General features: G+C 45.4%; 1 protein-coding gene across 3 annotated transcripts in view; it reads left to right on the forward strand.

The window, feature by feature from the left end:
• The window catches only part of SDK1 (sidekick cell adhesion molecule 1), an 865,901-nt gene that overhangs the window by 626,322 nt on the left and 212,068 nt on the right, over positions 1-27,511 (forward strand). For all 3 annotated transcript variants that reach the window (XM_070484134.1, XM_070484135.1, XM_070484136.1), the window contains 5 exons: positions 2,284-2,400; positions 3,570-3,737; positions 5,661-5,763; positions 7,986-8,162; positions 15,477-15,613. In XM_070484134.1, the coding sequence (XP_070340235.1) occupies positions 2,284-2,400; positions 3,570-3,737; positions 5,661-5,763; positions 7,986-8,162; positions 15,477-15,613 (702 nt within the window). The remainder of the gene's footprint in view (positions 1-2,283; positions 2,401-3,569; positions 3,738-5,660; positions 5,764-7,985; positions 8,163-15,476; positions 15,614-27,511) is intronic.

Genomic DNA, 27,511 nt, shown 5'->3' on the forward strand with positions numbered 1-27,511 from the left:
TTTAGTGATGATGGAATTGTACCTTCCACGTTGCCCCTTTGGAAGCAAATGCTGATATCCTCAGGGATGGGAGCCGACTGAGAAACTAATCAATGTCAGCGTGTATGGGGGCCGATGGCTCTTGTCAGCCAGAACGTGTGAAGAGACTGAGGAAATATTTAAAGATGCATGCATATATTTTGGTAAAGTAGGGGTCACTTCCTTGAACCTTGCCCAGGGATCAAATTTATCCTCCAGTTTGGAGCATAGGAAACCAGTATTGCTTCAAGCAGTAGAAACAATATTGGGTACTTAAGCCAGAAACTGAGTTTTGATCAATTAGAATTATTTAAAGCCTATCTTGCAAGTGTGGACCAGGATGTTCTGGGGCAGGAATTGACAGACTTTTTCTGTAAAGGGCCAGATAGTAAATATTTTTGGCTTTGAGGGACGTGGTTTCTGTCGCAGCTGCTCACTCCTGCTGCATTAGCATGAGAGCAGCACAGACAATACTAAGCCAGTGGGTGTGGCTGTGTTCCGATAAAACTTTATTTACAAAAACAGGCGAGAGGCTGGATTGGCCCTTGGGTTGTGGTTTGCCGACCCCTGCTCTAGTGAGAGACAAGGGCACCTCACCTAATTTCCCTCAGCCCCAGTTTTCTCTTCAACATGGAACCAACCCGGCCCAGCTCATAGGGTTCTTGTGAGGATCAGTTTGGAAATTTAAATGAAACTGCTACTTAAACTGGTTCCCATGACAACTGGAGGGTGAATAAATAAATACATGATAATGATAATGCTATGTTATCTGTTTTGTAAGTACAGGGTTTTGCAAAATGGATTTTTTTAAATTAAAACACCTTTAATGAAAGGAAAATATATGTGTAAAGCAATCAATATGTATTCATTCACTTAACAAACATTTGTTGAGCGTCTGTGTCAGGCACCCTGGGTCCACCGGGCTTGGGGACAGAGATACGAGGAAGACAGGCAAGGTTCTCATGCTTCCAGGACAGGAGGTCGGGAGGAGGAGAAAGACAGCAAAGGACAAGATAGTTCAGCTGGAGCTGAGCGCCGTGAAGAAAGTAGAACAGGCGAGCCTCCGTGTGACCAGGAAGGGCTCCCTCAGAGGGCGGCGGTCAGGAACAGCTCCTCTGGGCTGGCCCTGGAGCTGAGACCTGAAGGTGAAGAGGAGCCCATCTTGCAAAATACTGGGGGATGGGCATGTCATGGAGGGGGTGCTGCAAGTGCCTTAGAGGGACGAGCTAGCCTAGGGGTGTGTGCAGGCAGAAAGGACGCAGGCGAGGACGAGGAGCAGGGGCCGGGGTAGGGGATAGGCTGGAGGGGTAAGCAGGGCCCTTGGGGGCTTTGAGCAGGGCAGTGGCAGGGTGTCAGTTATAGGTCTCAAAGGGCACCCCAAAGCTGGGTGTAGAATGCACTGTGAGGGCAAGAGCGGAAGGCTTGAGACCAGTTAGGAGGCCACTGTGTCACCCAGTGGGTCGCAGCGGAGGTGGAGGGAAGTCCCCAGCTCTGGGATGTGTTTTGCAGGTGGAATCCACCGAACTCACTGAGGTTCGTAGAGATTCCCAGCAGGCGAAGGGCGAGGCGGGCGGCTGTGCCCACTTCTCCTCCTGGGGGCACCAGCCCGGGCACCTCAGGGGCCCTCACACAAGATCTGGAAGATGTAGAGCTCTGGTGTCAAGGGCTCTGCGGTTTATTCGTTATCAAAGTAGTACAAGGTCGGAGGAACCCTCGCCGGAGCCCGCCTAAGCCACTCCTGACCCGTGGACACATGCGGTCCCCCGTGAACAAGAAGACCCCCAACACTCGGGGTCCACAACACTTCCCAGAAACTGTTTACTGACATCCTTGAAATCAGGTTATTTTAACTGTCAAAACAGATCCTGGAAAGTGTCATCTTTTGGATGGTATTTAATATTCAAAAATTAGCTTTTTCTATTTTGTTTTTAACAATGAAAGCAGCTTGTCAGATTCACCTCAATCAGTGTCCCTCCTCTCATTAACATTCGCCTAATGCAGTCCCTCCTGGGCTCCTGCGCTGGCCCACTTGTGCATCCCTTGCGTCATGAGACCGTATTTCTCTTTTGGCTGTAAACAAAGATGGCAATTCCTGGGATACGAATAACGGGAGGTTATAGTCACTCCTGAAAAGTTCTCATTTTTTATCACAACAGTTATCTCTGTGATTAGTTCTATAAAAGTCCATATGGACTACTCCCCCAGGCTGGTTTGAGCATTTCTGAGGGACAACACGCTGAATATTTCACTAACTCCTCTGCTTAGATGTCGCGCCGGCGTTTACTCAGCTTCCAGTGGACACGACGGTTACTGATGGGATGACAGCCATCCTGAAGTGCGAGGTGTCCGGGGCCCCCAAGCCCGCCATCACGTGGAAGAGAGGTAGGTAGCTTGTGCCTGCCACAGCGGCATAGCCAACGCAGAAAATGAGCCCACTGGGCCGGGGGTTGTGTTTTATTATTCTCACTCTCATTCATTCATTCAATAAAGATTAAATAGCCATTTATTGAGCACTTACCAGGTGCTGGATGCCAGAGGTACAAGGGTGAGTAAGACGGGCAAGACCCTGTAAGCTTCGTGGAGCTCACCGTCTAGAAAAGGAGAGAGACATTGTGAAAAATGTGTGACTGTCACTTCCTCTGTCTAAGCCCTTCACAAGGTGCCTTAGGCCTGCTGGGGCTCCTTAAAATACTGGGTATTGGATGTGAAGTAGCACTGCCAGGACTCAGTTTCCCCGTTTGTGAAATGAAGGCGTTCTCCCCTGCTAATATTAAAAATTAAGAATAATACCGTTTTTTTTTTTTTTTTTAAGAAAGAAAGATGGTTCTGGCACAGGATCGTCTGCATCCTCCCCATTTGACATGTGCGGCACTCCTAATTCCAACTGTGTTTTCAGTTCCTGTGACGAGTGGTGGCACTCCACAGGCTTTCTTTGTGGTCCCACAGCCCCTTCTACACGATAGGTGCGCGTCACTAAATGAACAGCACACGCAGTCCATCGTAACAAATCCGTGCTGAATTGTGTTGATGCGTGTAGATTACCTGGTCATGCCTCGTGGACTATCTGAGCGAAACTTCAAAACTTCTATCTTTTTCACACTACCAGGAAACCACATGGTGGCTTCTCAGCTCTCAGAGGTGTAATCCATGCACTCAGACCACAGCCTGTAAACATGAAGATCTGGGAAACTACAGATTAAAAAATAGGAAGAGGTTTCCCTGTTTTATTTATTTTCTCTCCTGATTTAGAATGTAATAATAGCTTTATATAGAAATTTTTCAAATTCATACAAATAAAGAAATTCAAAGTCAATCACCCAAAGATAATCACAAAAATGCATCATAATTTGTTTAACTAAATCTGTCAATATTGGACAATTAGAATATTCTTGGTTTCCTTTATTCTAAATATTGCAGGCTTATTTTTGTGCATAAAGTTTCCACTTTATTCTGATTATTTCCTCAAGTTATTTTCTTGGTTGTGGCTCTAAACATAACCATCTTTTGAGCATTAAGGTTCTAACATTCCTGTTTTCTCTGCTGCTCTTCAGGAAACCACATTTTGGCCAGTGGCTCTGTGCGGATCCCCAGGTTCATGCTTCTTGAGTCTGGGGGTCTGCAGATAACCCCTGTCTTCATCCAGGATGCTGGCAACTACACATGCTACGCAGCCAACACAGAGGGATCCCTGAATGCATCTGCAGCACTAACCGTGTGGAGTAAGAGCCACGGTCCATGTGGAACCTTCTATTAATCATGGTTTAATCATCGTGTCATCTGTGCTTAGGGGATGTCAACATGCCCTGGGACTCTCTAATGAGAGGAGAATGATTATTTTTACAACTAATTTATAGAAGTCGGTTGAGTAATTAATTTTTTAGTTTCTAAGAGCATAATTAGAAAATGTATTCAAAGACTTGATGGGGACATTTCAGGAGAGAGAAAAGATTGACTTTTTAAAGTCAGTAGAGTAAGCATGTTATCCCAAACTAGCTGAAATAACAAAACTGCTAAGTTGTTTAATTTTATAAGCATTATATAAGAAATCTGAATCAAGAATTAAAATCATAGAGAAAGTATGTTTTTTCTATACTATGATTATAACCAACTAAAACACCCCTAGTATATTAAACGTGAATGCTTCCTGTATATCAGGAGTGACCTCAAAGAAAAATCTTTGTTGTTTCTCCAGCTTCTGTTTCTTTGTATTTTATCCATAACACAGGTTTCTGAAATGCAGAATAAATTGTTTTCCAGAACATGAGGATTAGATTACCAAGTATTTCTGCCCTCCTACCCACTGTGGCTTCACTCAACAATGTACCTTTTCCTCTCTTCTTCATCCATATCTATATTACTAAAAAATCATTATCCAAAAACGCAAAAGGCAGCACTCACAGATTTTTGTAAAGCTGTCTATATGAGAGAAAATTTTAACTTTCACGAGTAAATAATTTGTTAAAATACCATCCTTGAAGGAAAACTAAATTATTGTGCTTTATTTCATATCCGTTTGGCTTTTTCTATGATATAGTTGGTGTCCACTTTGATAAATGACCCTTTCTAATTTATTAGGTGTTCTAAAAATACCATGAGTTTAAAAGAAATGAATCCAAATTCCTCGAATATTGTCAAGTACTGAGAAAGAGGTTTTGTTCCATTTGACAGTTGACTCCATTAACCACTTTTGATTCATCCCGTGTCCCTGAAAATTAACCAGGTATTTAAAGGCTTGTGAAAAACTGCTGTCTGCGTCTGTATAGGTCACTCATTAGAAAATTTTGTGGATCTGCTAAGATTCAAAATTATATCCATACTAGAGTGATCGGTGCAACACTTCTGTGGCCTGCAGAGCATTTCCCATCAGTAAAGAATTCATTCTGTACAACTGTGAGTGATGTTGGCAGCTCCCTTTCCCAGAGAGGAAGACGAAAGCCCAGAGACATTTTTCCGGACACCCGCTAGCAAGCAGTCAGGCTCGGCCCTGAACTTAGTCCTGTGATTTCCAAGTTTCAGGCTGTTTGTGGGACCAGAGCAGCATCCACCTCAGCGGTGGGCAGTGTGGGGACTGTCACCAGAGCCTTCGCGGTGGCAGCTGTGCAGTGTGGGGCGGCTGCAGGGCTGGACGGAGTGGCAGGCCTGCGCTTAGCACCACGCCCACTCCTCACCAGCTCCACATATCGGCATCAGTGTTCATCCTGAGAGCTGGAACTAGTAATATCACAAGACAGTTGTGAGGGTTTGATAAAACAACATAAATGAAAGCACTTTGCAAAGTCAGGAAGTGCTATGCAGGGTAGAAATTACCAGACTGTTGACTATCTTGGGAAAGAATCGAGATTTTTACCAAAGAGTGTAGAACCTAATAAACATTTGCATATGAGCTTCCTTTCTCGTTTTCTTGCAGAGGGTTTACAGGTTCAGGGATGACCCGAGAGGCATGGGAAGTTTCGACTTCCTTCGCGGCAGTACAGAAAGGCTTGCTTTCAATTCCCTGAATGTTTCTGAGTGCTTCCATTTATGTTTTGCCAAGACAGGAGAAAACTTGGAGGTTTTGATGTCTGATGACCAATTCATTACCCTCCAAGGGGGGATACTCACAAGCATGTAATTCTGTCTGACTTATGACCTGTGTCTTTCAGATCGAACGTCCATCATTAACCCTCCCGAGGACCGCGTGGTGATTAAGGGGACCACGGCCACGCTGGACTGTGGAGCCACCCACGACCCTCGGATTTCCCTCCGGTCAGCTCTGTGAATTACCGTATTTGGGGCTCATTAAGATTCTGTGAGCTTAGGAAGTGAAGTTGAGATGAGAAGGGAGAATTTTAGAACTTTGGTTTCAGACGCAGATCCCTGATTACGGTGTCTTACGGTCGTGGGCTCCATCATTAATCACACAAATCCCATTTTCCACTCCAGCCTTATGTATTATTTACAGTGAGCCATGTTCCACTTCATGACTTCAATACAGCTTTTCATGATTTTTCTGCCAAGGTTAATACACTATCTGTAAAACGTACTTGTCAGAGGCTGATACTTAATGAGAGAAAAATCCAGCGGGATCGAATAGGATTTCAGCAGTGTTTACGTGGGGCCTGTGCGGTACTCGAGAGGGGTTTTCTCTCCTCCAAGGATGGGTTTCATTGTGAAATGGGGAGCAAGGGAGATGTACCCATGGAATAAAGGCAACCGCAGTTATCTGATGCCCTGAAGTCAAAGCACAGTTATCTGATGCATTTAGAGGAAAATGCATGTAAAGAAGGGAACTGGGTGAGTTGGAGATTCGCTAAAGGGCTTATGATAGCCCATCCTGGTTTGAATTCAGACTGGGAAGGTAATGAAAAATAAGAAACTCCAGGTAAACACAGAGCAGCAAACGGGGGACTTTCGGTGGTGAGCTTCTTTCCAAAGACCTGCCACTTTCAGAATCAGCCTTGAGAATAAATCTGAAAGGAAAGATACCATCATCCTAGTATTTTCACTCTGGCCTTCACCCAAAAGTCATGCAGTTAGCCAAATGGATAGAATCAAGATGCATTCCTTCTTTCTGGAACATTTCACTCTGAGCCGGGGGAGATGGCTGTCGAGGCATGCGTTATTAACTGGTTTCGGAGACTAAGCTGTTTTCTCACTCTTCTCGGGCAGGTGGTTAGCAAGTCATGAATTTCCATGTCTCCCCCTGGCCTCTGACTTCCCCAGAGCTCAAAAACCAAGTTTGGTTTAGTACAGCAATGTTGAATGCAAAACAAACAAACAAAAACGAACAAGTTAAAGATTACCGAGGGCATCCTTACAGGCTGTTTGAGAGATAGCTATCAAGCCTGGAAAATAATTCATTCATTTCTAAATGATTTAGGAGTGTGATTTGAGAGAAGAACGAAGGGCAAATAAGGCTGCTTTCCTGCTCCTCTCAGAGCTCATGAGGATCGCCTTGGATCTTTGTGGTTTTCTCGTAGCTTTTTGTGTGTGATGAAACAGACAAAATTGGAGCCTCCCGCCTGGGAAGAGATTAGATTGCTCCCTTGTGGGGCACCCCTTGTCCCCGGGTTTCTTTACCCCAAGGAACACCGGCCCTAAGTGACAGTTGCAGCTGAACGTTGCACCCAAAGTGAGCAATTTATTAATTTCCTTCTTGTGGAATCAGTCCTCTTCTGTCCCAGGGTAATTTCAGAGAAGTGGCTTGTCAATGGCTGTGCTCTGTGCATATTCAGCCTTCAAAGGACTGGGTGCATTTTGAAAATCCAAGCACAGTATTTTGGAGAGTAAAGCCAGCGCTTCTATCCCACCCGGCAGTGAGGAGTGGCCCTTGCCCGCTGACATCCGAGGGCTGGACGGGTTCTTCATCAGGTCTACATTTGAGAAGAAAAGTGTGCTAAATTTATCATAACTGAAGAATCAAATGAGAAAGAAATGCAATTTTAAGAACAGTCTGCCAGAATGGTTGGATTTTAAGAAAACATGTTTGTAGGGTGTGATCTATTTTTTTTTCAGGAATTGGGTTATTCCACTCTGGGGATTTTTAAAATATTTATTGCCTCCTATCCCGGCGACACTCTTGTCCTTCAGGAACATTCCTAGGCAGGAATGTGAGGGACAGTTTTAGTAAGTGACAAGTATGATCATGACTTTACAGATTTCCTGTCTCTAAACCCAAAGACCAGATAAATGTTTCCATTTATCTTCATTGTCCTCTTTTTAACTTTAACATCTATTTTTGTGTTATGACCAAGATAGCTGGTTGCTTTTCTTTCTTTTTTGTTTTGTTTTAGATGTAATGCTCATATCACAAACTTCACTCTTTTAAAGAGCACAATTCAATGGTTTTTAGTACATTCACAAGGTCGTCAGTTGCTTGCTTTTTAACAGACGGGGAAGGATCAGCGGCCAAGATCCTAACTCCAGAGTCTGAGCTTGATCCTAACTCAAGATCTTATCTAACTCGAGATTCTTGGCTTGGCCCACAGCTACGTCTGGAAGAAGGACAACGTGGTCATCACCCCCTCCAGCAGTTCCAGAATTGTGGTGGAGAAGGACGGGTCCCTCCTCATTAGCCAGACGTGGTCAGGCGACATTGGAGACTACACCTGCGAAATTATTTCTGAAGGAGGGAATGACTCCAGAATGGCCCGGCTGGAAGTGATGTGAGTAGTGTGGAGTTAGTGTTAACCGTCTCCTAATTATCTGCATCGTCACAGTCAGTCCTCCTTCTTTCAAGTGACTGGCACTTAACATGTGACAACCACGTTGGGTCCCAAGCCAGCAGTCAGAGGCCATTGCCTTATGCCTCACAGGCATATACACTGAAACAGGTGTTTTGTTCTTGTAACCTCAAAATTAAAATGTTTCAACCTTGGTTTAGATGGTTCGATTATTAGTTTCTGTCCTCATTGATCTCTTTTTATCCTTTTTCCCCCACTGATACCATATCTTAATAGGCTCCATTTTCCGCACTGCGAGTAGGTAACAGTAAGTTCACTTTTCTGTTTAATGCCCATCAGAACTTCCGATCAGTGAGAAATGTCAGGGTCAGCCCACTAAGCGAGACTGTTCTGTGAAAGCTAACTAGGCCGCGAGTTTAAGTGAGTGCCAGCTGCCTCTCCATGGGTAAATAGACACTTTCCATTAAGTCTTTTGAAATCCTGAAAATAGCAAACAGCTGCCCATTACTTCTAATCTGAGCCTTCCCGGGGGTCCAGAGGGCCCAGGTGAGAAACCATCGATCTCCTCTATCTTTGTGCTCTCTTTTGCACAATTCCCTCTGTTTATGGGCAGGAAGCTGAAGAACCTGCTGACAAATTTTATTTTCCAACATGTATTTATTTGCTTTTGAAAAATGGTGCCCTCCTGATATTCCCTGAGCACATATGTACAAAAGGAAAACCTGAAAATAAGGGGGCAGAGCAGTGCTGGGGTCGGGGCAGCAGCCAGCTGCAGTGGCCCAGGCCGGCCATCCCGGCTAACACAGGACATGCTGGGCCATTAGCAGAGGCAATTTGGAGAGGTTTTTCTTACTGGACTCTGCCCACCTCCATCCAGAAAGGATTGTATAGACAAAAATCATTCCCTAAAAATAGACTCTGAACACTTTGAGTACAGGGCCACGTCTCATTTGTCTTTGAATCCCTAGCGTCCGGCTGAGGGGATTAAAAGGAAAACACGCTTGCCGATTGCTAAGTGCATGAGTCCTGTGTTTGTTGCATGCACACACACAAGAACGAACAGACAGACGAGCAGCTTCCCGCTAGCCCCTCTCTGTCCCCTGTTGTTGAACGTGCAGCACCTGAAAAAGCCCGGTTCTACCTCCCAGATGGTCTCTCTCCCAGGATGAGCCCTTGTTCTCTCTAGAGGTTAGTCACTTATTGGGAGCAAAGGTTGCCCTAGTTAGTGGTGAAACAACAGGTGCCGTGTGGCCCTAGAGGATCAGCTAGGGGTCCTGGTGCTGCAGCCACGAGGCCGCTATACAGATGGCTTGCTGCTGTATAAGTGTTCGTGGAAGTGCTGGGTCTCCCCATTCCCAGCTTTGGCCACTGGACCCTCTACGCTTGGGCTCTTTCTGTCCTCCTACCCCCCTAGTCCTCCATTCGGGCGCCTCGACCATCTCCACTTGAGGGGCCTGCTCACCCATCCTTTAGGATTCAGCCGCAGGATCACTTCCTGCCATTGGGGTGCCTGGATGTGCCCCACAGTGCTTCCCAGCACCTGCTTCCATCCTCCGTCATAGCGTTGCTAATCGGGGTGGAAGCAGACGTTTTCATGATTCCTCCCCTACTGAAGCAGAAGCCCCCGGATGGATGGCACAGCTTTGCATTTTGAGTGCCTGACGGTGTTTGGTACACCATAGGTGCTCAATGAATGTATGTTGGTTGGCTGAAAGTATGAATAAGTGAATGAATAATTGTGTGTATGTTATGGGCCATTGGCGATCTTCCTCCTGATTCTCTTCACGCCCTTCCTCTTTTGTTCGATGCTCACATGCCCTGGGCTTTTCTCCATGAGCAAACAAACAGGCTGAGACCACACTGTCCAGAGCCCACCGCCCAAACCCTTACTCAGCTCCTGTCCTGTGTCTTTCCTCCTCCCGTCATACTGGGGGTGTTTTTTTTTTAGTTTTGATAATATTGGAGTACATGACCAGAGAATTCACATAATCCACTGTGCTAGTCATATTTTTAAAAGTACCTTAAAGAACTCTTAGATCATCCATCACTGGTATCAAACAAATAAGTGTTAGCGTTTCATAAAGACTCTGTCAGCAGAAGCCAAATTGCATACTTCCAATAAAGTGGATTCTTTTTATTCTGCAGTTTTTATGTTCTACTGATTTATAAATCTTCCCTATTATTTGCTTATTTGATTTCCTCTAAGTAAAATACATTTTTCGGCAAATGTTGCTGTATCTATAAAATAATAGGCTTTCTGTAATGGTAAAACACCTCATCTCTAAATATAGAAATATTTGCGGATTTATGATTCAAACCGATTTAAGTACAACTGGTTCCAGCACTGATTTGGAAGACGATTGTTCCTGGCGAATTGTTAGTGTAATAAACACTCCACTCTTGCGAATCTGAATGAATCGGGAAAGTTGTAGGTTATCTCGTGGTGTATCTTCAGATCTAAATAGGTCTTAACTGTACGACATCAGTAATGATAATCATCATAACTCACGGTCGCAGGGCGTTCTGCGCTTCTCAGAGAACTTTCAAACTGAGCTCAGGAACATTTCCATGATTTACTCAGATGACAAAAAAAGGAAGAAAAAAGCTCATATTGCAGAAGTGACTGAGAGGTACTTAGAGCTAAATAGTGTCCTTCAAAAGAGCCTGAAAGCCCGCTCCCCCGCCTGCCCACTTGAGTTCAAAGCTACTTGGTTAAATTTAGAAATTAGGAGCATTCAAGTGGGCTTCTGAAGAGCAGATTGTCCATTGGCTTGCTGTCATATTTGTCTGCTCCGTGTTTAGCACTTTGATGCCCTCTTCTTTGGGTGAGCCTGGTGGGAGGCGTGTCCCCTCGCACCAAGGACAGTGCAGGGAGAAATCACAGTCCTGGCAGGGCTACTGGCCGCCAGCGGGGCCACCAGGGAGGCTCGACTGGAGGCCTCCCCCCCGGCCCCCCCCCCCACCTCTGACTGATTGCGGGACTTTGGTCAAGTTACCCCACGTCTCAGCCTCTGCAGTTTTCTCACCTGAGAACTGGGCATGTTATCATGCCCCTTAAAGGCTGATTGTGAGGTTTAAATGAACTATTGTTTGTAAAATCCTGGCTTGGAACCTAGCTAAGGGCGAATACTTGCTAATACTCAATAATACTCTCTTTTACTCTCTTTTTGACCACGTTCTCTGACCCTCTGACACACCAGGTGTGTCTGTTTGCTGCTCAACCCCCAAGGCATAGACCAGGGCCAGGGGCACAGTAGGTGCCCAACGATCTGCAGAGGAAGCCTCACTCCGCCTACAGAGTTGAACTGGGTTTGCGTATTTGGTACCAGCGAGGAGGAGTAAATTCATGAGAGGTCTGCCTTCATCCCCTCCCTGAGAGGAGAGGCTTCTGCAATTCCACGTGGTCCCGTGAGGCGTCTTGCAAGTGAACAGGCAGAGCATCATTAGTCTGGTCACCAGTTGTGTTTGTCGTGCTTTTCCTACTCGTTTGCTAGTGTGGTGAGGGAGGGAGCGAAGCTGGAAGGACTCCACCCCTCCAGAGCGCCTTGCTGTCTTGAGCACACCAGAGGGGCCGGGCTCCTGAGGCTTTATGAGTGATTAATTGTTAATCATTTAAAGACCCAATTAGCATTGCATCTTTCCTTCTGAGATCAGAGACTAATTCTTAGGAGCCTAGAGTAGGGAGAAAACTTAATTTATGGAGCCGACTTGAGACTCAGACCCTGAGGCAGAGGGAGAGATCTCTTTCAGTGAAACTACTTCTGACAAAGCCATTATAAGGGGTGAACAGTTTAGTATTGTTTTCTCAGGAGTTGTCAGGCCCGCATCATCTTCATCCTCAGAGTGAAGTCAGAGAAGATGGGTTTGACCAAGTCATCTTTGTGCGTGAAAGAGGCGACACTTTTTATATGGAAGCAGACTTATCGGATGCTCCTCTGCTGGAGCAATTCCCCCTCCAGCCACAATTTTATTGATTACTTTCTCTTGAGTCTTTTTCAGAGCTGTTTCTCTCAAACACCCCTCACTTAATCTCCTTCGCATACAGTCTGGGTTTTGTTGTTCATTTCTGATATTGTTGCGGTGTAATCTGCCTGATGGTGATTTCTCCCCACAATCTCTTTAAATTACAAAGTGACTCAGCACTGGGCTTCATTTCCATTGTTCTCTCAGATCTCTTTCATTTGTCACCCTGTCTGCATATCACTGTCTGTGAGCCACTCTGCTGATCATTTATCTCCTCTCAAAGTTGGCAGAGAAATGCCAAGACACGATCTATTCCTATTAGATGAGATTCTCTGAAATGGATTCAGAATATATTAAGGCCTCATTTATCAGTTATTGATGGGTTAGTCGAGTATTTCACAAAGCTTAATTTTCCAGATAACCAAAACTTATCATTTAAAGGAATACTTTGTTTCCAGTGTACATTAAAAACCTCTTTGCATTGTGAAACAGGTAATGTTGAACACAAGAGATATTATAGAGGGGGTTATCACATAGGGTAGAGGCTAGAATTAGGGAAAATCTAAATTTCCTGCTAACTCTGAGTTCTGTGATCTGTGTAAAAATCACACTTTGCAGTGAGCCGTCATCCTGGGTGTGACCATGAGCCGATAAGCGGACTGTGGTGGGCAGTGCGGATGAGGACTCGTTTCTAGAAGCATCATGGACAGTGATGTCTTTGGGCTCCTCTGGGCTTATGGGTCTTGGTTCCTACACTAAGTGTCTTGTCAAGGCTTCTTTGCCTTTTAAGTTCCTAAATCATTTTTTTCAATCTTTTAAAAATGTTTTTTTATTCCTCTGTCTCAGGCTCTTGGCTGCCATTTTTGCTGTTCCGCCTGCTGACTTCTAGCAGGCCCCGTGGCTTTTTCATTGGTTGCTTTTGATCTGCTAGGAGAAGGGAAATCAGGAACAGTCCTACTAGAAACATATCCTGAGTGAGAGTCAGCAAGCTCTGAGGGATGGACAGAGGGACTGTGAGGAGCATATACCAAAGACTTGATGAGCTAACGTCTGGACGGGGGAATTTGCTCAAACGGCCTGGGACTCCAACTAGCCCTGCCCTTCTAAGTTAACGTTTGTCATGTCAGAAAATCTTCTGTCTTTACAATGCAATTCTGACACTGACTGCCTGGAGTTAGCACGGACCCCACAGGTGAAGAGCACTGACTCCAAGGAGACTATCTTCACTTCCAACACCAGCTGCAAGCTCCGGGGCTCTGAGGCCACCTGTGCTCCTGAGCAGCTCGCTGAAATGTCCCGCTACCCCGTCAGGTTCGATAATTCTCTAGTAGGATTCACAGAACTCAGTGAAGCGCTCTACTTACGATTACAGTTTTACTATATAGGCTAAAAATTAGGACCAGACAAATGAAGAGATGCATAGGGCAAGGTCTGGGAGGGTCCCAAACGCAAAGCTTGTGTGTCCTCAGGATGCGTCACCCTCCCGGGACATACACGTCTGATTGCCAACCAAGGAGCTCACCTGAGCTTGGTATCTAGAGTTCTTGTTGGGGTTTCGTTATATAGACATGATTGATTGAATCACAGGCCACGTGATTACATTCACTCTCCAGCCCCCTCCCCTCTACTCTCAGGAGGTCAGAAGGTCCGGCTGTTATCACCATCTCGAAGCCCCAGCCCTCCACTGACCTAGTTGGTCTTTCCTGCATGGACAGGCCCCCTTCTGGAATTATGTAGGGGCCCACCATGAGTGACCTCATTAGCATAAACTTAGGTGTGCTCTGAGGGACCCACCATGAATAGCAAAGACAGTCCTATCGCTCAGGCAGTTCTAAGGGGTCAGAAGTTCCATCCCAGGACCCCACGTGGGACAAAGACCAGACAAACTCTTTATTACGCCACAGTCTTATTTGGATATATTTATCCAAGCTTACTCTTCGTTTGTTTTCAGGTGAGGGTGTTTCAGCAACTTTGGTTTGGTTTCAGACCATACCAATTCAGGTTGGGAAAAAAATCAGGAGGTGGGGTTTGGGAGAAGTAGATTAGGTATTTTTATCCCGGCATTTTCTTCATATTCGTCTGGATTGGAAGTCTAAGGGAGGTTTGGTGATTGGAGAACTCAAATAGAAATATCAGCTCCTTTTCTGATTTAAAACTTAATTCACAATTAAAGAGAAAACAAGACATTTCAGGCTCAAGTTCGTTCTTTATTGTAGTAATTTAAAGTCACAGTCCACATTAGAAATATTTGTTTGTTAACGGTGTGCGTGGGTTAGAGAGAGCTGTGTTTCTTAGGTAACTGCAAGCACATAACAGCTTAATAAATTTCCAAGTGTAATGAGTACATTTTTTTAAATTAAAAATATCAAGTATAATTATGGCTTTTTGCGCTGGCCTATGTGGGTCACCAGTAATTGATGTTAAGAGAGATCACAAACTAGTTAGTGGGTGAAACGAGTTACACCCGGATCCCTTTCTCCTAGCACTGACTCAGAACGTTTATAGAAGGAAAGGCCATCCTAAGGGCCACCAAACAGGGTCCCAGATTCCTGAGGTGTAAGGGTGAGACACTGGACTCGGGCAGCTCATAATTGTGAAGTTGCAGATCCCTCCGTGGGAGAAATCACACAGTTGGATTTAGAACCTTTGTCATCAGTAAATCCCAGGAAACACTTTTTCCTTCAGTAACTGCTTTTCAGAATTTATTTGCCTCAGTTGTGTTTCCATTTTATAGCCTTGCTCGTGTGTTATTTACTATTTCCCTGGGGTTTTAGTTACTGTTTTCGCCACACCTCCCTTTCAGTGCTTCTCCCAAATCTCCATTACCCAACGGAAGACAGACTGACGATCTAACCTCACACCGCCAGTAATGAGGCAGCCACGCGGTCTGAGAATACCGATGGGCATTTTAGCTGGTAGCTCCAAATGGCTAGTATCGGAAACTTTCGTATTAAAGCGTAGTTCCCGGGCCTTTTCCAGCTTACATGGCTTACCGCATTTCCATTAACAGCTTCTACTTGTAAAGACAAATTGTTGGCCAGGTTTTCTCAATTAAATAATATACTGTGTAGACATTGGCTCTCCCCACCCAATTTAAGTTACAGTCATTAGTGGTTTCATACCTACCAGAGGGATTAAACCAAATTATGTTTGGAAAACAAACAACACTGTGAATGGTATTTTTTTTTAGGGGGGTAGTAGGTATTTGTGTTTGGGGCATATTTTATGTTCTCCATTTTCAAAACCTCATACACCAAGACTGTGCAACATAGGAAGGAGGCTAACCATCATCCTGATGTGCATTTGTTTTCTTTTTCTTCCTCTGTATCCAAGTGAACTGCCTCATTCTCCTCAGAACCTCCTGGCCAGCCTGAATTCTTCCCACAGCCACACCGTGATGCTCTCTTGGGTTCGACCCTTTGATGGAAACAGCCCAGTTCTTTATTACATTGTGGAGCTGTCCGAAAACAGTAAGTAGCAAAGCAAAGTTGTCACCATGGACGATAATCAGATTTCTCTCTGTGCCCTGAAGGTCCTTAACCTTTACTTCTGCCTTAGACCCAAAACAACTAGTAGAATCCTATGATTCTTTACGGAGTTTCAAATGAAAAACACAACTCTGGTTTCAGGAAAGATAAAAGGTGACATGGAGCCTGGGAGGGGGACAGATGAGAAGGAATAGTTGGAGGGCCTCCTCTGAGAGGCTGGATTTGGGGCTGAGGCCCCCAGGATGGTCATGCACACAGGGCTGCCCTGCAAGGGTACCCAGTTCAGCATCTTCTCCAGGGCGAACTTTGAAATGAGTTAACAATGCCTCCCCTTGGGGCTGATTTGAAAGTCAATGACAACAACAATGGTTAACATCTGGACGTTCTCTCTGGCACAGACATCATGCTAAGGATTCACTGGGCTCTTTTGTCACCTTCTCCGACCTCTCAGCAGTGGTTAGCACCATCCTTCATCAAACATTCTCCTTCTTGGCTTTCCTCCAGCCCCACTGGCCATTCTTCCCTCCTCCTCTCTGCTGACCGGATGACACGCTCCTCTGACTTCACTTCGTCACTCCTCTTTGCTCTCCCAGAATCTCTTCCAAGGAAATCCCATGTATCTCTGTGATTTCAAGTGGTATCTTTTCCCTGATCTTGACGTCTTTATCCAGACCTCCAGGATCGTTTGTGGAGCCCAATTACTTGACATCTCTATCTGGTGTCTCATAGACACCTTCAACTTCAATCCTTCAAACTGTGTCTTTGCACTCCTTTTAACCCTAACTCTGTTCTCACCTCATTGCCACAGCCATTCTAACCTCATTGTCACCACCTTCGAGGACTTCTGTGTTGCTCAGGCCAGGAGCCCAGGAGCAGTCCTCGGTTCCTTTTCCCCTCTCCCGACCCCACATCCCCTGCATCAGCAGTCCTTTCAGTTGGTGTTCCAGGACGTAGCTGGAGTCTGCTCCCCTCTCTCCGCCTCTCCAGACCACCATTACCTCTCGCCAGGACAACTGCAGCAGCTGGTCCTCTGCATCAACTTTTGTTCTCTTCCAAAGCGTTCTTACGTGAGCAGAAACAGTGATTTTCTTAAAATATAACTGGACTGCATCCTCCCCTGTATAAACTCTGCAGGGCTTAGAGCAAAACCCAACCTCCTGGTCCCTGTGCGGCCTCACCCCACCCAAGACACTTGGCTCTTTGCTTGCCATGTGCCCACCACACTGTTTCACGGTGGCTCCCTGATGGGCGAACTTCCCACCTCAGAGCCTGTGCGCTGGCCTGGAATGCTCCCAGGGTGAGGGCGTCATCCTTCATGATCACCCAGCAGCTCCTCGAAGAAGCTCTCCAGCGCGCCGCCTCAGTGTAAACTTTCACTCCCTAAGCCAGCGTTATTCCAGACCCTTCCCGGGGCCTCCCCAGGATGGAGCTAGCCAGGCCACAGGTAGTGGGCTTTTGTGACGGTCAATGTCATTGGGCCTGTAGCTTGTCTCATTGTGACATATGGCTTTTCCTCCTTATCTCTCCTTGACCCACATCCCCGTCATGCCCAGGCAGAATTAATTTTTCCCTCCTCGAGGTTCCTATACCATTGTATATATTTCCCCTTAGTATTTAGTACTGGTCTAAATACTTGTCTTCCTTCGAGAGCATGAACCCCTGAAGGGCGGGCAGGGTCCACTTGTCAATGCTCGCTGTACCTCTGATGGCCAACAGAGTGCCTGGTACATACTGGACCACTCCGAAGGTGTTCACGTGCTGCATTTCACTGAGAGGGTGACTAAGAACATCGTTAGTCCCTCATTCACCTCTGGCTCTCCTAAATGGACCTATCTGGAGCTGGCTGAGATTCCCAGCTGTTTTTCCTTCAGAGCCTGTGATGTGGAAGAATCTAGAATATTATACACGTTATTATTGCTCAAAGTATTATTATTACACAAAGAATCTAGAGTCGATAAGATGGTTATCTCAGGGCTGATCCTGATTTCAACCGTACAAAATAAGTCTGTGGCCTCTGCCAAAACAGTTCGTGCTACTATGGGATGGTTAGTTGCATGTCTTCCTGCCACGGCAAATAGGAAGACCAGACTGTCATCGGGGCCAATGATCTGGGTTGTGTTTTTATTAGGAACCAGTGCCCTTAAGAAGCAGCTGAACATGCTGGCTAATTATGGTCAGAAAGAATGGCTCAGCAGCAAGAACACTAAAATGGAAATTGTAGCTGGCTTACACTCAACGCTGCGCAAGTGGGCGATTCTAAATAACTCCATCCGATCGTCCATTCATCTAGCTACTTGGGACACCCTCTGCAGCCAGCTCCTCCTGGCAGGCTGATTTGGATGCCATTCTCCTGGAAACCGTGGATCCTGCAGGAGCCAAGATGGTGTGGTCTGGTGGTGGAGGCAGCACTTCGTAGCACCTGCCCTCACGACATGCCAGCTGTCACAAAAGGGCCTCTGCAGAGCTTTTATGGAGCAGAACTCTGGAGCTGAACTGAGCCTTTTCCATCCACTTGACTAGAGTCAAAACCATTCTGGGAGAGTACGTCTGGCCTCCCGCAGGCATCCTGTGGTTTGCCTCTGTGAAATTTAACAGTTCTCTTGTCGTCACGCCTCTTTGGTGGGCCAGGGGCTCCTGAGGCCTGGTTCAAGGTTCAGGCCTGCGGGGCTGGGAGTGCTGAGGGGCAGGTCAGGTGGAAGGCAAGGTTGCCTGGGATTCCTGCATTCAGAGAACGCGAGATTCTTGATAGCAAGGACCCCAGAAACAGGTCGAGATTCTGTTGAATAGCAAACGCATTTGGCCCACTCTCTAAAACGTTTGTTGAGTTTGGTCAAGAATAATCTTTCTTTGAGATTATCGTCATCACAGGGCGGAAGACTGCCAGAAAAAGTTGTGAAAGACTTTGAAGTGGACCCAAAAACAGATCACTGGGTGTCTCATCCAGCAGCCTTCAGGGTTCTCCCATTCTGCAGGGGCCTGCAGTTTTTACTGGTTTTGAGCTATTTGACAGCTCTGTAGATTGTAGAAAATGCAAAGAATTCTTGTCCATGGTAATGCAATTAAGGTGTGTCCTAGACATAAATGATTATTGCAATTATTGGTTATTGCTTTGTAGATATTGACCAGTTTCGCATCTGTTTGTAAATTCAGTTTAACATTCCTGATTATTAACATGTGTGTGCTGTTTAAATTCTCTTTTGATGCAGTTGTAAGATCTCACTGCGTCCTTCTTTAATTAAGACGGTAACTAAAATCTTTAGCTCCTGGCCATTGTAATTTAGATGACAGCCATGATTTCATCTTTTAAAAATGTATCCTTTAACACTAGAAGTTTGGCCTCATAGAGTGTTAGAAATGCACACACTCATCTAATGCAACAGGTGCCACGAGCTCCCATGACAGCCCTGAAATCTGGGAGTGGCAGGCCTTATGTCTCAATCTCATCCTCAGACGGAGCCCCTGCGTGATTTCCATGAGTTGGACTCAGGCGTTTCACTGCTAGAATAGGATAATGGTGGTCTCTTACAGTCAGGAAAATTCTCTCTTTTTCCCATGAGGTTTTTTAAACCTTGGTACATGTCTCCTGGTAAGCACTTGCAGGAAACAAGCATACTTGTATAAAACATTCAGGGTATGTCATTGTATTTAGTTCCACTATTCATCTTTTAATAGATGTGAGTGCTCATAGTTACGATTTGCATTATACCTTAAAGTATTTAAATTTAATTAAAATATAAAATAACTTTGTAATTTTTTATTATTAAAGTTGTGTATACTCACTGATAAAAATTTAGGAATTACTTAAAGCACAAAGAATAAAAATAATCACTACAATCCCTGTGTGTTGCAAGCCAGCCCTCCGCCCATGTCCTTGTTCCCTCTCCCCCCACCTCCTCCAGGACTTGGCTCCATCATTAATCCCTCTCTGCCCTCTGTCTTCAAGCTCTCCGTCTCTCCTCCTCCTTCTGCCTCAAAGGAGAATTATTTCCACCCAACTCTCATTCATTCCGTCCGCTCTTCTCTACTGAAGCCATGTCGTCCTTGCTCCAAAGGACAGATCTAGTGAACACTTCAGTCATCACTCTCCCCAGCATGTCTGCGTTCCACTTTCTTGATCATTCCTCCACTCAGAACTCTGTTCCCTTGGCTTGGCTTCTGTCTCCGTCTTTATTCTTATGTCTTATTCTTTTATCTCTCAGACTGTTTTCTCTGACTCATCTGAGGTCTTCATTTCCAATCCTGCCCCTAACATGTTGGTATTCCTTGGTTTTTCCTGCCCAGTCCACTGGTCCTCTCATCCCACTTGCTTTCCCTCGTGATCTCATGTGCACCGTGGTTCGCCTCCCGTCCACATGCCACAACTCCCTAATGTGTGTTTCCACCCTAGACCTCTCCCCCGAAGCTCAGATTCATGTGATCACATGGCTTCTAGACAGCTAACCTGGATGTCCCATGGGTTCGCCAGACTCAAACTGTCAAAGTAAAACTCATCATCTTCCCCCCCAAAGTTGCTCCTTTTCCAAGTTAGAATCATGGAAGTCAATCTTGACTCCTCACCATTCCCCATCCGCAACAAATATGTCAGATAAGTTCTGTTGGTTTAACCTCATAAACTTATCTAATTCGTTGCCCTTCTCCGTTCCTGCAACCCCTGTCCCTTATCAAACTAATCCATCCACTTGGCCTCCTCACATCCACCCTCCATCGAGCCAGCAGTGGGGGCTCTCTAAAGTGCACATCTGACCACATGAACGCCTTCGCCTGCTTGAAGGCGCCCGGTGGGCTGGCAGTGAGCCTCGAGCTTGGGTTCCCTGGGTCACTTTTGGCTCCTCCACAGTGTGCTTGTGCTTCACACATAGCCCGGAGGCCAGTCCCTAGCCCGTCTTCTAACCAGGTCACTGGCCCTAATTCCTTCCTGGAGAGAAATTCTCATTGCTTAAAGAACAGATTCTAGGCTTATTAGCATGGTATACAGTGCCATTTATCACCTGACTGCCGCCTGCCTCTCCAGATTTATCTCCAGCCACTAGCTGCTTTGCTTTTCATGCTTCAGCAACAAGCCATTGCCCGCAGCTCCCTGAGCACACGAGATATCCAGTGCCACTGCACCTTCGCTCCGTGGTCTGCGGGTGCCCTCCTCATTCCTGCCCTTCCGTCTTTGGTCAGCTCCTTTGTAGCATCTCCTCTGTGTGCCGTCCTCAGTCCCCTCTGGGAGGCGCTGGCCCAGTCTCTCCTCCACTGGGCAGGTGCTGTCCCCAATCTCCTCCCCTAGGGGACACTGTCTCAGGTCCCCCTCTCTGGGAGGCGCTGGCCCAGTCTCCTGCTCCAGCATTCCCGGCAGCAGGGCTGAATTACCCAACAGGCAAAGGAAGCCCTCAGGGTGCCAGCAAAGGCAGGACACCAACACTAATGAAAATCTCCAGAAGGAAACGCTTATTAACTTCTCCTGCTCCAGGTTTGCAGAGATATTCCTCTGTGTTTTCATTCAGAAGATTTATGGTTCTGAGGTTCCGCTCAGGTCTCGCAGCTGTTTAACTCTGCGTTTCTTTGATTACTAGTCCTGTTGAACACATTTGTCCAAGTTGGCTGGCTTTTCATACTTCCTCTGCGATGCTCTGTCAGTTTCCTTGCCCCTATTTTTCTTTCTATCAAGGCCTTAGGGTTTTTTCTGTCATTTGTGACAAGTATTTTTTCAATTTGGTTTTTACCCTTAATTTTTGTGTATTGCTTTTTGACATCTAGAAATGTTTGATGTTTATGTAGTTAAATCTATTGACATTTTCCTTTATAATTTCTTTCATTGCTTTTATTTTTGGATATTGCAACACTGTCAGGCATAAAATACATGTTCTTATAAGTTTCATCTTGTTTTTAAAGCTTTAATTTTCGATACATTTAACTCTTAGTTTATCTGGACTTTAGATGTAAGCATTCTGACATGACTTTATTTTTCCCAAATGACTAAATGACCATTTTCCAAATTTCCAAATGACCCCCATTTTTCCAACACGATTTGTTAAATAATCTATTTACTTATGAACGTTTCCTTTTTCATATGTTAAAGGGACCTGTTTATATAAAAGTCTGTTTCGGGTTTATTCGGATCCATTGCGTCATCATCTGCTTTTCTGCCAGTTTTATAATATTTTAATTGTTTTAGTTCCAAATGTGTTTGAATAACTGATAAAGCAAGTCCCCTCATCTTTTCAGAATTTTGTTAGTTCTTGTCACCTGTTTATTCTTCCAGAAAAAAAAATTGGAATTATTTTGTTAGGTTTCAAAAATAGTCCCATTGATTTTTTAATGATATTAAACCTATAGGTTTTATGAGAACTGACTTCTTGGTAATTCTGTCTTTCTGTTCAGAAAATAATACGCTTCTGCATTTCTTCAGCTCTTTCTTTGCATTGTTTAGTGAAGTTTGCAGGTTTATGCCCATAGGTTCTATACTTTTTTGTTAAAGTTGTCCTCAGATTTTGTCTTATTGCTACTGTGATTAGAATTTCTTTCCATTTCATCTTCTAACTATTTATTTACTGTTGGGCTGTCAGAAAGCTATTGATGTTGAGGTGTTCGTTCTCCACTTAGCCACTTGCCATATTCTCTTATTATTCTAATGATTTTTCAGTTGGTCCTCTTAATTTTCAAGGTTGACAATCATATCTTCTCCAAATAATAGAAATTTATTGTTTTCTTTCTGTTTTTTTAATCTGGTTGGGTTGGTCAGAATAATTTAAAAAAATAATTAGCATAGTAGTATCTCTTGTTTAATCTCTGATCTCAATGGAATGTCTACTAGGGTTTTACTGTTTTGTATGATATTAAGTTTTTTGTTGTTTATTGAGATATAATTTGCATATAATGAAATGCAGAGATCTGAAGTGAGTTTTGACAAATATATATACACCATGTAGCTCACACCCCAAACAAGATACAAACATTTGCAACGTGCCAGAAAGCTCCCTTGTGTCTCTTTCCAGTCACTCGTCCTCCTTCAAAGGCAGGCACTCTTCTGACTTCCGTCTCCTTGATTAGTGTTGCCTGTTCTTGAACTCTGTGTAAATGAACACAATATTGATTTGAAAGGACGGTTTTTCATCATGTAATGCATTCCTCCCATTCCTGGTTCTTAGGATTTTTTATATACGTGTAGGGAAATTTCTTCTTTCTAAGTAAATTATTCTTAGAATAACTAAAAATTCCATTTAGCACTACCCTACAATTTATGCAGGAGTACTCAATATGTGACTATCCCACAGGTTCGCAGCTCTGACATGAACTCCTGTGGTCCTGCCCACTGGGCGTCTTCAGAGCGCATGCTCTGAGGGACGTGGTCACCGTCATGACTCAAAGTTCCCGAGCCTCAAGCTTGAAATCAGTGTATTTTCCCTTAACTTAGAAAGAAACACTGTCTTCCATATGTTAAGTTAATACCACACTTCATCTTTTCTAAAGACGTCCCAGAAGAAATGTTAAGTTGGGAGGACATTTCTGTATCTTGCGCATCTCTCACTGTCTCTCATGTGTAGACATCATCCAGTAGGTCTGTCTCTGGTACGGAGAGAATGCCAGTTTCTCGCGAGTGACCTGGCGGCTTCCTTTGAAGCTCTACCATCCAATGTGTTGCTTTGATCCCTTGGCTGCCAGGAAACCCAAAGATGAACTGAGTACTTAACTCAAGTACCTAAGTCATGCCTGGTGCTTAGAACATCTCTCTGTTTTCTTCTCCTTAATGATTTTGGATTTGTTCATTTTTTAATTTTCGTTTTATCCTCCATTTTGATGTATATTTTCGCTTTAGAAGATCTTTAAGTCCTCTTTAAAAGTAGGAGAGCTCTCTCTCGTTCTCTTCCACACACACAGAGGGATGGAATGGTGCCAGACCAAAATCTCCAACGACAGAGAGCCGTACAAAGTCATTGAGCAATGTCGTGGAAAGCAAGTTGAACCCGGCAGGTTGACCTGGCAAACAGACCTGGTGGTGGTGTGCAGGCAGCTCTTCTCCTAGTGTGAGTTTCCGAGGCCGGGGATAGAGCAGGCGCCAAGGGCCTTGCGCAGGAAGGTTGGTTTTTCTGAATAGATGATTGAATTTCCCCTGAAGGTAGTGGGCCAAAGACGGCTGGCAACCCCAGGCCTGGGCTTGGGGACAGGAAGCCCACTGAGAGGCACTGGGCTGGGCAGATCGTCCATTAGCCTGACTGGAGCATGCTGAGTTTGAGATGATGTTTTGAGGTTCAGATAACAATATCCCACAGGCAGCTTGTCTTTCCTCAAGCGTGGAACATTCTAGCGCCCACAGATTTCTGGAGCAGGGCTTCTTGTGTCAGCGGCTGGTCCAAGAGTCGCTTTTGGAGAACATTCTCCGAGGCCCGGTGCCCCCTGACTCCCTCCCTGGCATCTTCGGGGGAGGTGGGTAAGTCCCTCTTCCTTCACAAAGAGAAGCTCTGAGCTGCGTGGCTGCTCTTTCTCCCACCGTCACAGGTGTCTGTTCACATACAGAGCCCATCGGCTGTCTTGCACACAGCTCTCCGAGAGCTCGTCTGCCCTCGTGTGACAGCTGCTCCTGACTGTCACTGCGCAATATGCTGAACATCTTCATCCCCGCTTGCTATTCTGTGCTGAAAAGCCGACGGGCTTTGTGCTGGTTTGCTTGCCAAAGTGGCAAAGAGACTTTGTTCTTTAGGCTGCAGATCGTTCTGATGCTGTCTTTGAAATGTATCTCACACAGGTATTTTCTGAGAGTCTCGGAGTCGTTAGGAAGTATTTTGCGTTTTAGCTCATTTTTCTTTGGGCTTTGGCATATTGAGCCTCACATTAATACCGTTTGCTTCCATTTTAAAATCCATCCCGGAAGACAGCGTGTGTCACAGATAGTTACTAACCTTTGTTATACTGCTGTGTCATAGTCCCAGGGAGGGGCTGAGGTGGAGGGTTTTGGGGTCCTCTCCCCCTTAGCTCCCTGCCTTCAGGCAAGACGAAGAGGTAGGCAGGGAGCCCAAGGAACCCAAGCGCCCGCATCCCCTGCTGGTCCCCACCTTCTGGAGGGCCCTTCCCAAGCATGTCCCAGAGACTGGCGGAACTTCCTACACAGGAAGGCCCATCGTGACCACTCAGTGCAGAGTACAGAGCAGTCCCCAAGGCGTGTCTCCCCTAAGGCCATGTCAGCGTCCGTGCAGAGAGGGCCACCTGCTTCCACCCCTTCGCCTGCCAGCCAAGGTTAGACCTGTCCCCAGCCTGCCTTGTGGGGTTCAGCACCACCATCCTGATGTGTCTCCTGCTCGAAGCCGAGTTCCCCATGCTTCTGGATTTGTCTGATCCCCGTTTCCAACCTCTCTGGCCTCTTGCCACTTCTCTGAAGCAAATGGTTTCCCCAGTTCAGAGGCCTACCCTTCCCAGGGGTGTGTGTCCCCTTGGGGGCCCAAGCCTAGGGCACTTTTGGGGTCTTCCCACAGCTCAGGAGGCCCCAGTCCCTTAGATGTGAACGGCTTAATGTCCCAAAGCCTGTTCTTGACATCACTTTGGCCCTGTTACTTGTTAGCTGGGAGTTCCATTCATTTCCTAAATGCTCAGCTCTTTCCTTCTTAACTTTGATGGCAAAACTTGGTGCATTTCAACTCTAACCCTGCAGATTTCTGTTCTTCCTCTAAAGACATGTTCAGCAGACAAAGCCTTTCCAATGAAGGCTATCCAACCGTATCTTAACTGTCTACTCTGTGGGATATTGTCTTAGGTAGAAAATTCCCATCCACTTCCTGCTCCTTCTCCCAGTCCAATGACCTTCTCCAACTGGTGTCTCTTTCCCCCTCAGGCATCCTTAGCAGCTTGTGGCCCATCCCCCCTGCGACCGCAATCTTATCTCCCAGGGTTGCCATTAGCAGGTCTGAGTCACAATATTCTTTCAAAATTGTGTTTCGATTCACTCATTTTACATATGTTTAATGCCTTCATAGAGTCCCATCCATCCGGAAGACCTCATGGTCTTCTTTCAAGAGTATGGTCTATTCTGGGGCTGGCCCCGTGGCCGAGTGGTTAAGTTCGCGCGCTCCGCTGCAGGCGGCCCAGTGTTTCGTTGGTTCGAATCCTGGGCGCGGACATGGCACTGCTCATCAGACCACGCTGAGGCAGCGTCCCACATGCCACAACTGGAAGGACCCACAACGAAGAATACACAACTATGTACCGGGGGGGCTTTGGGGAGAAAAAGGAAAAAATAAAATCTTTAAAAAAAAAAAAAAGTATGGTCTATTCTAAAAATGTTCTGTCTACCAGCTCAAGCTTGAAATTCTGTGGTGCCACTACAAATTATATTCCTCTCATCCTTTTAATAATTTTTTAACCAGAATCCTGAAGAAGAATCTTATTTAACCTTTGCAGACCTAGTTCTTATCTATGCCTCTCTTTTAACATCTGGATGAGATTTGAATAAGCCAAGGGAAGCTATTCCTCAGCTCCAGTGTGCTTGCTCTCGGTTCTCAGAGGCAGCCTGGAGTGGGCAAACAGCCCGGAGTGGGAGTTAATCCCACAGCTTCACCCTAAATGCTTTAACTATGTGGAGGTTGAAAGTATTTGTTGTCTAGGCTTGGAGACTGTGTGTCTCTGCTCATGTAGTGGCAGTAACCTAAGGGCGTTATTCGTCCCAACACACTCATTTCAACAACTCATTGAGCTGAACCCTGAAACATAGGTCAAAGTCTCTGGAAAACTTGAAAATAATTACACAAAGCACTTGAAAAAATCATGAGAATGGTTAAAAAAACAACTGTAGAATGGACTTATGCTTGTTTTGTTTCATTCTTTCCTCGTACTCTTTATTATCAAAATTTTTCTTAATGAACTTGTATTACTTTTTAGTGATACACATGTATATATAATTTACCTTTTTCTATTACTTTATGCATATACTGTTCTCAGGGTGGATCCGGGTTCTGTATAGCTTATGTAATTTTGGAACTGTTGTTAAGAAAAATTGTTCAAAACTGAAAGGACCCATGCCGGGATCTTGGGCAGGGCCAGTCCTGATGACGGCCTGGAGCTCAAAGTCCCTCTGCCCATCCTTCTTCGGGGCTGAAGTTAGCCTCCTAGCATGAGGGCATTCGGTGACTGCTCTTTGCAGCCCGTGGAGGTCCCAGCCCTTTGTTCCACCCCAAAGGCAGCTGGTCCTCAAACGCTGAGAGAGTCAGTGAGCCCATCCTCCAGAGCGCCAGCATCAGGAATAATCAGAGTGGCTTTAATCCTGCCTCTCCAACAGCTCTCAGAGCCCAGCTATTGTGTGCTCATGCACACATGTGAACTCACACACACAACCCCGTTCTCTTCGTTTGCAGAACACACAGAACCTTCCAGTGCAGGTCGCACTCCATGTTCCACAACTTGGCCCCTCCTCCCTGGTCCACACCAACCCATTAACTGACAGGCCTTTTTTTCTCTTACTATACTTCTTATTTTAGAGCAGTTTTAGGTTTGCAGAATTATCGTGAAGATAGAGAATTCCCATAAAGCCATACCCAGTTTTCCCCTATTAACATCTTGCATTAGTGTAGTATATTTGTCACAACTCACGAAGCAACATTGGCATATTATTATTAACTAAAGTCCGTGCTTTATTCAGATTTCCTCAGTCCTTTGTGAATGTCTTTTTTCTGTCCCAGGATCCCATCCGGGACACCACATTGCATTTAGTTTGTTGTGTCTCCTTATGTTCCTCTTGGTGGGACAATTTCTTGGACTTTCCTGTTTGTGATGACTTTGATGGTTTTGAGGAGTGCTGATCAGGTATTTTGTAGGATGTCGCACAACTGAGATTTGCCGGATGTTTTTTTGATGATTAGACTCGGGTTATAGGGTTTTGGAAGGAAGATCACAGAGGTAAAGTGCTGTTCC

Source organism: Equus asinus, chromosome 14 (genome assembly GCF_041296235.1).
Source record: "Equus asinus isolate D_3611 breed Donkey chromosome 14, EquAss-T2T_v2, whole genome shotgun sequence".
Classification (NCBI taxonomy): Eukaryota; Metazoa; Chordata; class Mammalia; order Perissodactyla; family Equidae; genus Equus; species Equus asinus.